This window comes from Doryrhamphus excisus, linkage group LG3, assembly GCF_037039965.1.
Source record: "Doryrhamphus excisus strain RoL-2023G ecotype Guam linkage group LG3, RoL_Dexc_Guam_v1.1, whole genome shotgun sequence".
NCBI lineage: Eukaryota > Metazoa > Chordata > Actinopteri > Syngnathiformes > Syngnathidae > Doryrhamphus > Doryrhamphus excisus.
This window is the reverse complement of record NC_136359.1, coordinates 13353836-13368192: the sequence shown is the minus strand read 5'-3', so window position 1 is coordinate 13368192 and position 14357 is coordinate 13353836. Positions and strand designations below refer to the sequence as shown.

Below are 14357 nucleotides of genomic sequence, written 5' to 3'. Positions count from 1 at the left end.
TACAAATCCCAGACCAGAAATTGATTTAAAATAATATTAAAAACCCAATAAGCCCATGGATTGGTTAGTGGTATTCAATATTGCACAGTCGTATAGCTCATCACTTGCTCATCGCTTCGGTACTCATGTGGCCCCCTCAGAATTGTGCAACACTTAGATATGACTAAAACAGAACTGACAAAAAAAACTTCCTAATGTTTTGGGAACATTCTGGTAGCTAGCTGGGAGTGATCTCAACACTGATATTTAGTCTTTATGTACCGTTATGTACAGCTGAAATGGACCATAATCTCCTGACCCTCATGAGCTCATGGAGAGGATGGCTTTTGACTGTGCTGGATTGTGCTGTGCTGTGCACACGCACTTTGCAGTCTAAAAAGAGCAATGCGTTCTCTTTGATGTCTTCCTGTGTGAATCGGATGTTTCTGTCTGGAGAGTAGATGTGTTCAGTAAACAAATCTACTTCGCAGGTTTGATCTTAACCCAAGTGTCATCAACTGTGTGTTGCCTATCTGGGTCATTGTCAAATCCACCTGGGGAAGAAGGGCCATAACACCCAAGCATGAGGATACAAACAGGAAGTGTTTTTTCCATACATAGCTTATTTGTCAGAGAAACTCTGAAAGACCTATCCATTTCGGACCCACTAACACCCTCAGACAACCGCTGGTTCACCCGAGGACAAAATCCAGAGAAGCAAAACTCAGTAATGTTGTTTATGAAGTGCAGTGTAGTGAAAATGAGTGACCTCTACATTGGGGAAACAAAAAAAACCTTAAAAGAACACATGGCACAACATAGGAGAGCAATTTTTTTGGACCCATAATCAGCAGCTTAATTACATCCCAAAAAGAAGGGACATTCCTTTGAGGACAATGATGTCCAAATTCTGGATAGGGGGGATGAATGGTTTGAAAGAGGTGTGAAAAAAGCCATCTACATCAAACCTCTCTAAATAGAGGAGGAGATTTGCACCATCACCTTTCATCTGCTTACAGCAATGTCCTGAATTCTTGCCCCCTCTTGCCCCCATAGATTGTTTCATTCAACGGGAAGAGTGGACACTAACAAGTTGTTTTGCAACCAGACAGTCAAATGACCTGTTGTTATGCAGGGCGATCGTTCACCAGCCACGCCGGCTACAATAACAACAACACTATTGTGTAGGGTGACCATATTGTGATTCTCAAAAACAAGGACACTCGGCCCAGTAATGAGATACTCAAATGATATTCAAAATTGAGCTAAGTCCACCCATCCATTTTCTATACCGCTTATCCTCACGAGGGTCACACGTCCACCATGCAGCCGCCTTATAATTTCAATATATTTAAAGTGTATGTGTCGATATGTATCTATAACACAAAACATAAATACAGACAAGCTTCTCAGAAGTTAGTCAACAAGCTTAAAATAATATCTGTACATGTTAATGTTGCAAAAACATCTTATGTAGTGTCTAAATTTACATCAATTTAAATGTGGGCTGCACGGCGGTCTCCTAACCTCACAGCTAGGAGACCTGAGTTCAATTCCACCCTCGGGCATTGCTGTGTGGAGTTTGCATGTTCTCCCCGTGCATGCGTGGGTTTTCTCAGGGTACTCCGGTTTCCTCCCACATTCCAAAAACATGCTAGGTTAATTGGCGACTCCAAATTGTCCATAGGTATGAATGTGAGTGTGAATGGTTGTTTGTCTATAGGTGCCCTATGATTGGCTGGCAACCAGTCCAGGGTGTACCCCGCTGGGATAGGCTCCAGCACCCTCCGCGACCCTTGTGACGATAAGCGGTAGAAAAAGAATGAATTAATGAAATTTAAATGTAATTGGGCTCTAAGAAAATATAGCTGTCTTTCAAATCTTACTGGGCAAATAAATAACATTTTAAAATAAAAGGAAATTTATTAATTAGGGCTGTAAAATTATAAATTTCTTTAATCTGAGTAATTAATTAACTAATCATGATTAATCACTATATCTGAAATATCCCCATTTTTACCGTATGTCCTGACAAGATGATATAGTATATTTGTATGTATCAACAGCTCCAAATGAAACTGAATATGTCCATCAACATACGCAATTATGTAATACCACATGATTCCCAAAATCTACCTAACATTAGTCCCATTAATAGTAGCAGAACATTTGAATCATGTTATTATGAGCAATGAGGGGTTGCGTTCAAAGGCATCACATAATTGAAGATAAATTTACTTTTTCAGTGTATTTTACTTAAATTAAGCAAATTGTAGTTTAGTTAGTTTGAGTTTAGTTTAGTTACTTACTCACAATATGCGTTTTCCAGGATGGGTGCATACAGTGTTTGTGTCAAATAATTAAGCAATTGTTTCTTGCGTCCGTTACAGATCATTACCACCACCTTGCATAAAAATAATCACCAGGACTTTCAATAAGCCACAAAATCAGTTATAAAATGAAGTGATGGAGTCGTAAACGACTGAAGCCTGAATGTGAGTGCATGCCCAAGTTTAAACTTAATAAGCGGGTGACTTTAGAAATACTACATTTTATACCCACTAGCTCCGCTTTAGAAAGTTAGTCTAGGCATTTAGGGTGCTAAAAGGCTCTTGACTTTCCTTGTGCCACTTAGCTCAACGTTAATCTTGTCTGTATGAGGTAGTCCAAGGAGGAGGTCATAATGTCATGGATAATCTGCAACGCAAGGCTTGATGCCTTCCCGATTCAATTACCTCTCCTACTTCATCTTTTTTTTACGTGCGCTGTGATTAATGAAACTGCCTCTGGAGGAGGGTCAGTGAAGGTTACACAGTAAGACACTGAGTTAAAACACACATATGCCGCATATACAAAGCCATTGTGCTACTACAATATTCCTGGTAATTGAAGCAAAATGGGAGAGGGACCACTCAAGGTGGCTTCATCATTCTCATAGACTTTATTTGAACTTCTTGAAATGCTCTCCTACATGAGTCCGGCAATAAGACTGTCTAAGAAGAACAGTGAACGTGAATGTGATTTATATGCAGGATTTTAGAAAGGAAAAAAAAAACATTTGTGGGGGGGCGGCTTCTGTGTAGTCGCACTTTTGCTCTTCTGCTGTGCTTTATCAGTAAAAACTCCTCGAGGTAATGTGTCATCTCAGTGAATGCCTTCTGATCAGCTTCATGCTTCCTTTTCACTTGGAATTCCTGTTCTGCCCTTTCATCTCACCCAGTCAGAACCTTTCCCGCTGTCACTTTTATTGCACCACTCAGAGTTTAAAAGTCACTTAGTCATGAAGATGCATTCCAAAAGCTGCACTGAATAGTGTCTTTATGTTTTGGAATTGCTGTTAGCAAGAAATCATAAAAAAGGAACAACTACGTTTTTAGATGTCTTAATAATCTGACATGTTTTGATCAAAAATGATTTAACTCATTCAATCCCAGACATTTTTCCAAAGACTCAGTACTAAGTACTCAGTACTCAGTACTCAGCAGTCAGTACTGGGCATGTTTGACAACTATGACTGATCTATTCTTTCAATGCATACATAATATTGTGTTCTATGGCTACATAAACACGGATCCATCCAAAAGAAAGATTTGACTCCCATCTTTCATTAGGAAAATAAGGTCTGTTTGTACCTTATCTCTATCTTTAGTAATCAACAGTAGAACATAAGCAAGTTTCACGAAAATATCATTTGTAGAGTAGAAAATGTCCCCTAGTGGCCGTTTTTATGGCATTAAAATTGCTCTCAAGCCTACTCCATTGGTGATGGGTTGCATCAACACCTCCATTAGCTTCTCATGCAAACAAAATGTAAGTAAGTTTTTTGGATTGGGTGTTCAGATTTGTGGTTAGCATGTTGGCCACATTATTATCCACTTGGGCATCTTTGTGTGGAGTTTGTTATCCCTGTGCATGCGTGGGTTTTATCCAGGTACTCCGGTTTCCTCCCACATTCCAAAAAAATATGCGACAGTACATCTACACTATTTCAGTTCAGTCTGAATCGCCTTGGTCTGGTTTGCCCAGGAAAAACTCCCTGTAGGTGAGGTGTCGTATCAAGTTTGTTGTGTTAAATGCAGCCTCTTCCTTCCCATCTCTGGAAATCCCAAGTTTGGCAGATTTAACAAAACTATTATATGTTGGAATTGAGTTGTATGTTGATATGGAATCATGGTTATATTTTCATTTCTCCAGTGCCTTTGTCAGATTTCTGGTTACAAGCAGTTAGGGGAAAGTAGGTACCAAACACTTTGAGCAGCAGGATTAGCAGTAACTCACATAATAAACCTCAGGGCAGAATCACATATATCTTTCAACCTCACTTTCACCTCATGTTTGTGAGCACAAATACAGTATGTGCGATTATAAATTCCCCAAACAGCATCATAAATAGGGTATTATAGCTAAACTCTGCTCTTTATTTTCTTCACATCTTTAATAAGACTGCACTTACAGCTGGATATTTTGGGAGGCCTGTTGTGAAGAAAATTGATAAATTTTGTGTGGGTAGAATTAATTAAAAAAAAAACAAAAAAACATCAACTAATCCAGCAGTGAAGGTGGAAAGTGTTTTATAACTACAGTGGATCACCTAAAGCCCAACACTGAATACCACTTAATTTGTACAATTCATAATATGAATTGTAGTTTGTAGTCATGTATGATTTCACCAAGAAGGCTGCATTTCATGTGAGACGTCAGTGAACATACCATGGATAACTATTATATATCACACTCCCAAACAGGTATGCTGTATGTCAGATAAGAATGCCTTTACTTGTGAGCAATGTCTCTTATCTCACTGGTTGATGAGATAGATCCCATCAGTGTTAGCACTGTCCTTGGATCAGATATAAACTGCCTTTATGTGGGTACAAATCATGAATTTCATTCATGGTGCTACACTACTAGATGGTCTGGTGATTGTGTGACCATTGGGCGTCCCTTTGCCTTCCCAGCCCCTTTTGTATGAATCCAGGCATAGGATGACAAAGGGAAGGCCACAGGTCACATGGCAGGATGATGAGGAGAGAGAATGTACAGCACATGCCGATTTTACCTTAAAGGGCATATTTTATATCCTTCAAGTGAGAAGGTACATTGTAAGTATCGATGGCTGCATGATAATAACCAGTTTAAAAACGGAAAGGTCTGATCTGCAATGATGTTCCGAACAATCCACTGATCTGGTCAGGAAAAAAAAAACGTCAGACATTATGAGAAAATGAGTTTGTTTGTATGTTGACAACAAAAACGAAATAATATAGTGAGAGACTGTTGAGGAATGCATTTAAAGAGGGGATGGGAGGTGGGGGTTGAGTATGCTCCTGTCTTTTGTGTGTGTATGTGTGAGAGAGCGAGACTGTTTGATGGTGAGAGGAGAATGCATTTTGTATTTGTGAAAATCCATTTGGTTTGCAGCTAAGGTATCAAATTGACACTGAAAAGTGAGAAATGCAGTGTGACAGGGGCTCAATAGCAAATGAAGACTGCTCATACAAGCATAAGACGAGCATCGGCCGACACAAATGGACATTAATATGAAATACACAGCACTACAAATAGACTGATGCTGCCCCCTTTTCTGTACGCCATGTAAGTTGGATGAAAAAACAACATGCAGTAGACTATTGTATGCTGTTAATCAAGCTTATCAAAAAGCATTACAGTACATAAAATATCAATATCTTATTAACAAATGCCTTCATCAATTTCAGTTTCGTCAGCCAATTATGTCAGGTTAGTTTAACAAAAACATTTTCTGTGCAATTGTGAGCCAACAAACAGGGCAAATAGACTCTATTACAGTTAACTATAATGCGACAAAAATCATTAAGTGTGTTAGTTTCCTTTTATATTGTTCAAGAAAGACCCTCTAAAGTGATTAAGTCTTTCAATTTTAAGGCATGGGGCTGCACGGTGGACAAGTGGTTAGAGCGCATAGCTAGGAGACCCGATTTCAATTCCACCCTTGGCCATCTCTGTGTGGAGTTTTCCCCGTGCATGTGTGGGTTTTCTCCGGGTAGTCCGGTTTCCTCCCACATTCCAAAAACATGCTAGGTTAATTGGTGACTCCAAATTGTCCATAGGTATGAATGTGAGTGTGAATGGTTGTTTGTCTATATGTGCCCTGTGATTGGCTGGCGACCAGTCCAGGGTGTACCCTGCCTCTCGCCCAAAGACAGCTGGGATAGGCTCCAGCACCCTCGCAACCCTTGTGAGGATAAGCGGTAGAAAATGAATGAGTGAATGTCAAGGCACATAGACATATACGTAGACATGGTATATACCAGAGGTGTCAAACTCAATTGCACAGGGGGCCAAAAACTCAAAGCCGACTTGAGGTTGTGGGCCAAACTGGACATGAATCCCCCCTGCCCCATGTGTGGGCTTCATAGGAGGCTCATGCAACCCATTCGCTTCAATTGCAAGATGGACGTACTGGCTTCCTAGAGCACCTACGGCTATTGCAACTGGGAGAACCAGAACGTACATTGGGAGAAGCCGCCCACTCTGGTCAGCAAAGGTGCATTAATGTCGAACATGCTATGCCGTTGTGCATCCATGGAGGTGGGGATTTCAAGCCATGCATCCTTAAATGTTACAATGATGTGTACGGAACCCCACTTTCACACTCTCTGTTTTACCTACAATGTTTGCATGTTCTTATAGCTTATCAGAACAAAAGGACACAGAATATCATGCAGGTTCATGTGAGGAAGGGTTCATCTCAGCTGTCGAGAAGCTTTGAAGAAAAAAAAAAACCCTGTCCTAAAGGGAGGGACGATTTCAAAGGCTTGTTGAGTTTGCTATAAATACCCAGCAGCACGTTTTCAGCGTAAGGCAAGTACTAATCATTTTAGTCAGACTGTAGACAGACAATAGAATGTGAACCCGATTAACTCACAGTGTTGTTAATTTCACCTAGATTATAGAGTCATCATGCTGTATCAATCACCATGTCAATGATAGTGACTCGGGGTAAGTAGGTCATATCTGCATGTGGCACTCACGTGTGTTGATCTTCTGCAGGGAGATGTGTTTCTCTAACTGCCGTCGCAACTTGACCTCAGCTCCGTACTTTCCGGTGGTGCCGTTGTCTGCCAGGATGAAGTGCGAGTGGAGACTGTTAAGAACGGTCAACTTGCTCATGGGGTTGGACATTGTTTGGTACGGACGCACCACCTGGACAAGAGATGGAATGGAACAAAGAATGACTGATGAAGGATGCACCGGTGTTATTTTCTAGTGTTGGGGATAACAACATCTTAAAAATAGTATTTATAATATTATAGTATTTTTATAGTATTTTTATTTTTATAGTAATAATAAGAATCCATCATAGCATGAAACACAAGTTAATAATTACATTAAAAATGCACTATTGAGTACATGAATTTTTAAATAATATTGTGTATCCACCAAAACCAACATGACCATCATGTTTTTCATCCATTTTTTCACATTTTTTACATTAAAATTATTTTTTTTAAGCATGCTTTGTCATCAGAAATTGTAATGTTCAACCCAGTTTAATCTGGATCTGACGCAGTTTACATTGATCTTGTCGGTCTTTTGTTGGTTTTGTTTACACATTTCCCCCTTGGATCCAGGAGGTTCTAGAATTGCTTTATTCGCCGCTTACATCTTTTCCAACAAGATCCTCCTGATTTTCCACGATGCCCCAGGGAGCGATGCCAATAGTGCAGATCTTTCCCCTGGACTTGGAGGCGTGGTCTTTTAGCGCATCACCCACATGACGAATGACCCCTATTGTGAACAAGCGATTATAGGATTGTGAAGGCCACACAGAAAAACAAAGAACAAATAGCCACGGTTAATATGGAGTCAGTGAAGTAGTTACAGATGAAAAGGCACTCAAGAGCAGTGGTGTGCCATAAAGTCCAGGGCCTAAACACTATCCAAATCCCTGATCTACATTTACAACTTCAATTCTAGTATTTGCTCCTTGAAATGTTATTATTTTATTCCCAACAGTCTATTATCTTGATGTCGTGGCATGTCTCTTGGCTGCACTGCCCCCAGTACCTGTACAGTCGTACCTCATTTTTCACAGTAATTGGTTTTAGACTCGACTGTGATAAATCAATTTCCACTCAGTGGATTCCTTAATAAATTAAATATTTTAATAGTGAACCTATTTATGACCATCTAAATACATTTTTAACACTATTAGAGCCCTCTAGACATAAAATAACATCCCCATTGGCACCTTTACACTCATATTACCCGATTTAGACATCCATGCATTTATTTTATATGCCGCTTATCCTCACTAGGGTTGCGGCTATGCTGGAGCCTATCCCAGCTGTTTGGGCGAGAAGCGGGGTACACCTTAGACTGGTCACCAGCCAATCACAGGGCATGCACATATGTATCTATTTATTTATTTTTACAAATAATAAGGCCATTCTCAACCACAAAATAGTGATGATTTATTAATTAACATATTTCAGAAAATGTGATTGAGAGAAGCTGTGAATTTTAGGTACAATTTTATGTGTGTGTTAATTTTTTGTTCAATTAGTTTCTATGTGTTCTATGTCAGTCAAATCTTCCCAAGGCCTTCAGAATCAGTAGTGGAGGCTCATGTCACTTAAACACCATTAGTAATGGGGCTGTTTATTTAACCAATCAGGCTTCAGATTGGCTTCACAGGGCCACCGAGCAGGCCCACAATGATGCTAGCATCGTTCTGTTCTCTGATTGGCTGATTGGAGTAAAAACAGACAAGCTAAGTTACAAGTCAATGGTTAACAGAAGAGAAGAAATTGACATCGCCATAGTAATGTATTTTATTTGTTGTTATAGAAGTTTTATTTTTTGTCATGTCATTAGATACTTGGATAATTAGATTCTAAGCTGCTTTAAATAATGTTGTAGTGTAGAGATTTAGAGTTACGTATCTGAACCTACAGTAACCAGTTTTACTTAAAAGAAATAGATCAACCACCTCCTTGTCATCCTTACAGTTTCTGGGAAGATGTTAGAGTATCCATGCCGATACATGAAATGCCACGCCATGTTCTATTGTATATCATTGTTGATTATTGTGGTGTGATAGTGGTGGCGTTAAGGGGTGGATTAAGTCCCTTTGTTAAATCCCATTGAAGGCCCGCCACTGCTCATGAGACATCTCTTCAGTTCACATTTAATAATGTATGATCTTTGGCCTCTATAAGATGTATAGACACCACGTGTCTCACTTCACCTGTGTTGACCCCTCCAGTGAAGATCCAGGCTCCAGTTGTCATGGCAGCCTTGATGAGCCCTTTGCCGAAAACCTGCTTGAGTTTAGGTTGCAATTCAAAGTTCTGCAGCCCCCCGTGGACTGAGATGAGCAGCTTGGGCAGTTCCAGCTGCCACTCTTTAGTCATCAGATGCAGTAGCAGGTCTGGTTTGGTGTCATAAGACACCCGTACGTACTGTAAACAAACAGTTGGACATGAGTCAGTGATTGTGTTGTTGTGGACACTAGCCAGTGTGAATTCCCAGCTACAAACGTATTAAACAGATGTTTGGTGTAATTGGAGGACCAGATGCATTATCAAAACATCTGTTTGTCTATCTAATTCATGCTCAGTCATCCAGATTGAGGTGTACGGCTTGAATAATTCAACCCTGAAAATAAATTTGCAACAATTCACTAGTAATCATTGATGTGAACTGCCTGGATGCTACGGTGTCTGCATGTTGCGAGTCATTTCAAAACATATTGCAGATAAAAAAATTATAATTACACAGACTGATTTTTATGTCATGTGTGGTGAGTGTACATATGGTGCATTTTTATAGAGTTGCAAAACAAAAAAAATGTATCCACAATATAATGCAAAAGTAAAACCCTCACGTTTTATCTTCTCAACGGACAATATAATACAAACTTTACAATACAATACTTTATATTAGTCAGTGTACAGCTGAGCAGTATAACAGTGTAGATCTACTATCCCCTGATAATTTCTCAACACACAGCCATCTTTTCCATAATAAATAGCAACACAACCACAGCTCACATTGAACATGTCCATATTGTGTCCAATATGTCAATATTTAGTGTGAGCAGCACTGCCTTAATCCTCTGGGGCAGGAGACAGCAACCCACAGCCGCAAGTGGATGTTTTATTCTTCTTCTGTGGCTTCTAGTGGATTATGCCCCTGTGTCTACGCCGTCCTTAGCCTATTAAAGTTGAGCGTGTGCCGTGCCATTCTCCGCCACAGTGCAAGGGGCAGTGTTTCCTGGTGAGTCAACCGTTAATGCTGGTCATCTGTTTTACTTGTGGGCTTCAATTGTAGCTAATGAACAATGGTAATTAAAGTGACATGGTGACTGGGACTGTAACTGGAAATAATTGACTTTTACTGCAAATGTTGATCTGAAATTGATTTTACAAGACTTAAAAGACATGACTGATTGGCAGGTGGCAACAAATGAAAGTATATGTGTCACGTGATTTGTGATTATCAAATAGAATAGCGGAGATTTGAATTTGGTCAAATAGTGTTCGTGACTCTAAGTTGGTTTTAATTTGGTGGAAACCGGGCTAATTATTTTGGTGCCAGATTGTTGTCAGATATTTAGACAGTAATGGCTGCCTGTTAAGTCATTTTCAGTGGATAATAAAACTGTACTGGTCTCTTTAGAATATATAATTTAATAAAAATGGTTGCTGGAATGTGAGGAGGGTATTCATATGTCCATATTGTGATTCTGTCGGACTATCGTAGGAGGAATGTGTGTTCACCATGGCTTTGTTGGAGTGTCCTCCCCCCTGGAACTCAATGGTGCCAAATGCATCGGTGGGACTGAGCTGAGTGTGTTTGCTGATGGACCACTTCTCAGACAGACTGTCATTCTTGGCCAATCGTTCTGCCTTATCATTCTGACCAGATGAGATGCCCGGGGGCAGGCCCACATGCTGACCTATCAGACGACCACAACAGCACCTAGATGAGAGGAGAACATGATCGTCAATGCACATCATTCACAGGGAATTGGGCCCAGTGGGGAACATGTTATGCACTCCGAGTACACTTGTAGAAAAAAAATACAAAAAAAGTAAAAAATTAAGCTTGACAACTTGTCAAGTGACTTTTATCTTCTCATCGGGACAGCTACAAGGATTTTTACGGTTCTGTTGGTCCTTTGCAGTCTTATCGGCTGTCTCCTCTGGTTTTCTGCTCTGAACTCTGTGTCCCTCTTGGCAAGCTTCAGGAGCTATTAAAATGAAAGTTATATGGATTCTCGTACTGCATAACGTAGGTGTTTTTGTGTTTTTTAATCCTGCACGATGAATTCACAAAACTAGAGAGGGTTTCATTATTTGCGTCACCTTTAACAAAAGTCAAAATATTTATCCTCCACCTCCTGAGTAAGCTCCAGTGCTTTGCTTTTTTTTTTCTTTAAAGATGATGATTCTTTATCCAAACAAAGCGAAGCATCCTGTATCTTGTATATTTGCATCCCGGCTGGTAGTCAAGGAATCAGCTGGAACGATACGACAGCGTCACAGCTGATAGCTCAGCATAATAAGTGGATTGTAGAAAATGGATTTGCAGCACACTCCACTCACTTATGTTGATTGTTGTGGAAATGAATGCTGATGAACTGAGCTCGCTGAATGATAATAAAGCCACAAGCAGAAACAATTGAGTCAGTAACCTTTACAAAACACTCTGTGTGGAAATATGTATAATATGTAGAGATTTTAACCATATTACCCATATATTTTGCACTCTAATAGCATCAATAATTATGGGCAATTAATTAGATAGATTCTTTTTACAGTGAGATGTTTCTTCCTTTCTGAAGTAAAAGAGTCGCTGTTAGCAATTGTAGCCTGTCATTGTTCATCATGTCTTTAAGGCCAAATCCGCGCTATCTTTTTAAGGTCAAGACATTTTGATGGAGGGGTCTGATGTGAACAGACAAGAGGTGTGAGATCCTTGGCGCCATACAGTATGGAGGCATCCAGACTGACGTCACGCAAGTTACCACCTCACCTTCCTCAGCTGACAGGATGGCAGGGTGCTAAACAGCTGCTGAAGTTGGACGCAGTAAGAGTGTTTTCATTATATATATTTATTATTTAGAATTTTTGATGGTTTGCTAGCATTTTTGAGTATTTTTGAAAAAGTATGGTATTGCATTTCCGATGTAGAAGGGTCTCAAAATCCGTTCTGCTAACTGGTATGATGTCACATTATTGATGTATGTGATTCCTAAAGAGCTGCACAAGCGGTCGTCGAGTGGTTAGCGCGCAGACCTCACAGCTATGAGACCAGAGTTCAATCCCACCCTCGGCCATCTCTGTGTGGAGTTTGCATGTTCTCCCTTGGATGCGTGGGTTTTCTCCGGGTACTCCGGTTTCCTCCCACATTCCAAAAACATGCTAGGTTAATTGGCGACTCCAAATTGTCCATAGGTATGAATGTGAGTGTGAATGGTTGTTTGTCTATATGTGCCCTGTGATTGGCTGGCGACCAGTCCAGGGTGTACCCCGCCTCTCTCCCGAAGACAGCTGGGATAGGCTCCAGCACCCCCGCGACCCTTGTGAGGATAAGTGGTAGAAAATGAATGAATGATTCATACAGTTTATCAAAATGCATCCTTGTCATTAATTGTGTTGCCATGTACCGTAATTAGACAAATTGTACTAGTTAGTGCCAGTTGTCAATCCGACTGGCCCAAGGCTCTCTTCAAACTAAATCTAAATCAACGGCGTGGGGGTCAAGAAGTTGAGGCGGTGTGATTGAGCTTATTGTTGGAGTCTGGGCTGGTGGAGCCAGGAGTGGAGAGATTTGCGGGTCTTATCAGTAGACTCCTCCTGCGTGTTGGTGTGTGACAATAAAGGGGTGCATCAAGGGCCCGATTTGTCCTTCCAGTCTAAGTGATCACCTCTTTATTCCCAGCGAGTGTCATTCACCTGAAGGATATATTTTCTCCACCTCCCTCCACAGATAGAAGAGCAATGCCTGTCCACTCTGCTGCTACACGGCATCCTCTTCCATGGTGCTCAGATGGCCCCATTGTCTGTGCAGTGACCCATTCACTATGTGCTTTTCCTGGCCACCGCCTGAATATCAGCCATATCTTGGGGTGGTACTGCTTCAGTATCCTGGCACAATGACTGGTAAAGTTGGAAGGGAGCAGATGAGGCCTTGGAAAGTGTCCAGCTGTTGATGGTGCGTGCAACTAACACTTCAGCTTGACTCACGTCTGCTACACAGCAAGCAGGCCCCCCGACAACCTTCATTTCAGTTGTGAATGAAGCTTGTTAAAGAAGGCGGGTCATGTACAGTGTTGAAACAATAACAAAACCCTGTGAGTGCACCTCCAGCTGGCCCCTGTCTTTGTTGTGCATTTCAAATACTGTTTCTCCTTTTTATAGAAGGTATGTGCTTATGTGGCTGCTACGTCTCAGCCGTGCAATGACACAAAGTGATGTGTTGCAGGGATTTGCACCGACTCATAAAAAGCCAGCGACCGCATAGGTGACAGTTATGTTTATTTGGTTGGGTACAATTTGCTATAAGCAGTTGTGTAAAACAACTGTGGACAACCTCCCTGGGAAAACACAGCTTTTCTGCATTGCCTTTTTCAGTTTTCATCATCATTGCTCTTACACCCTGCCTACATCACTCTGCATGTGTGTGTATGTGAGTGCGTGTGTGTGTGTGCGGGTGTCCTGATCTTGAAAATCACAGGAAAAAACATAAATACGAGCACACCAATCAATGGCACTTTAAGAATGCATTTTAAATTTCTCCTTATATTAGTTGAACCACAGAAGTACTCTACATGAGCTCGGCTTTTTATGATCAATGTTCAAATGCTGTAGAATAGCAAAAGTAGGGTTGTAATGTCACTTGTGGTAAGCTCTTTGTTCAAACAGCCATAAAATACAGTACGATGGCACTATAGTCAAACTGTAATCTCCCGGGTAAGGACGGGAGGAGAAATATTATACACAGGCGTACTTACCTATGGGGGTCTTTGGCGCTCACAATGATATGAACACATTCTCTCTTGCTGAACGCTCTCTCTATCCATGATTTCTGTGCCTGCAGACACAAGAACATTAGGGTGTTTAATGGAGTTGTGGGTATCTAAAGTCAAGAGCAAATGAAAATTGATTTATAAATGCTTGCAACTTTGTCCACATGGCTTTTTCCAATTCTTCATGTCGAAGGATTTTTTCATCCAAAAAGTGTTGAGAAATGCACATGCTAAGATCCTACAGGGATATTTATTGTGACATTTTGTTTTTTTTTTTAGTCATTTTGGCTTTGTTAAATAAATAAAGGTGAGATTCATCCAAATGAAAGCCATCCAAAATGCCATTTTATAACCCACA

General features: G+C 40.6%; 1 protein-coding gene across 12 annotated transcripts in view; it reads right to left on the bottom strand.

The window, feature by feature from the left end:
- trpm3 (transient receptor potential cation channel, subfamily M, member 3) overlaps nt 1-14357 on the bottom strand; it is a 131552-nt gene that overhangs the window by 47622 nt on the left and 69573 nt on the right. For all 12 annotated transcript variants that reach the window (XM_058072037.2, XM_078789681.1, XM_058072033.2 and 9 more), the window contains exons 2-6: nt 13985-14064; nt 10746-10947; nt 9212-9425; nt 7625-7749; nt 6993-7164 (exon numbers count right to left, since the gene is read on the bottom strand). In XM_058072037.2, the coding sequence (XP_057928020.2) occupies nt 6993-7164; nt 7625-7749; nt 9212-9425; nt 10746-10947; nt 13985-14064 (793 nt within the window). The remainder of the gene's footprint in view (nt 1-6992; nt 7165-7624; nt 7750-9211; nt 9426-10745; nt 10948-13984; nt 14065-14357) is intronic.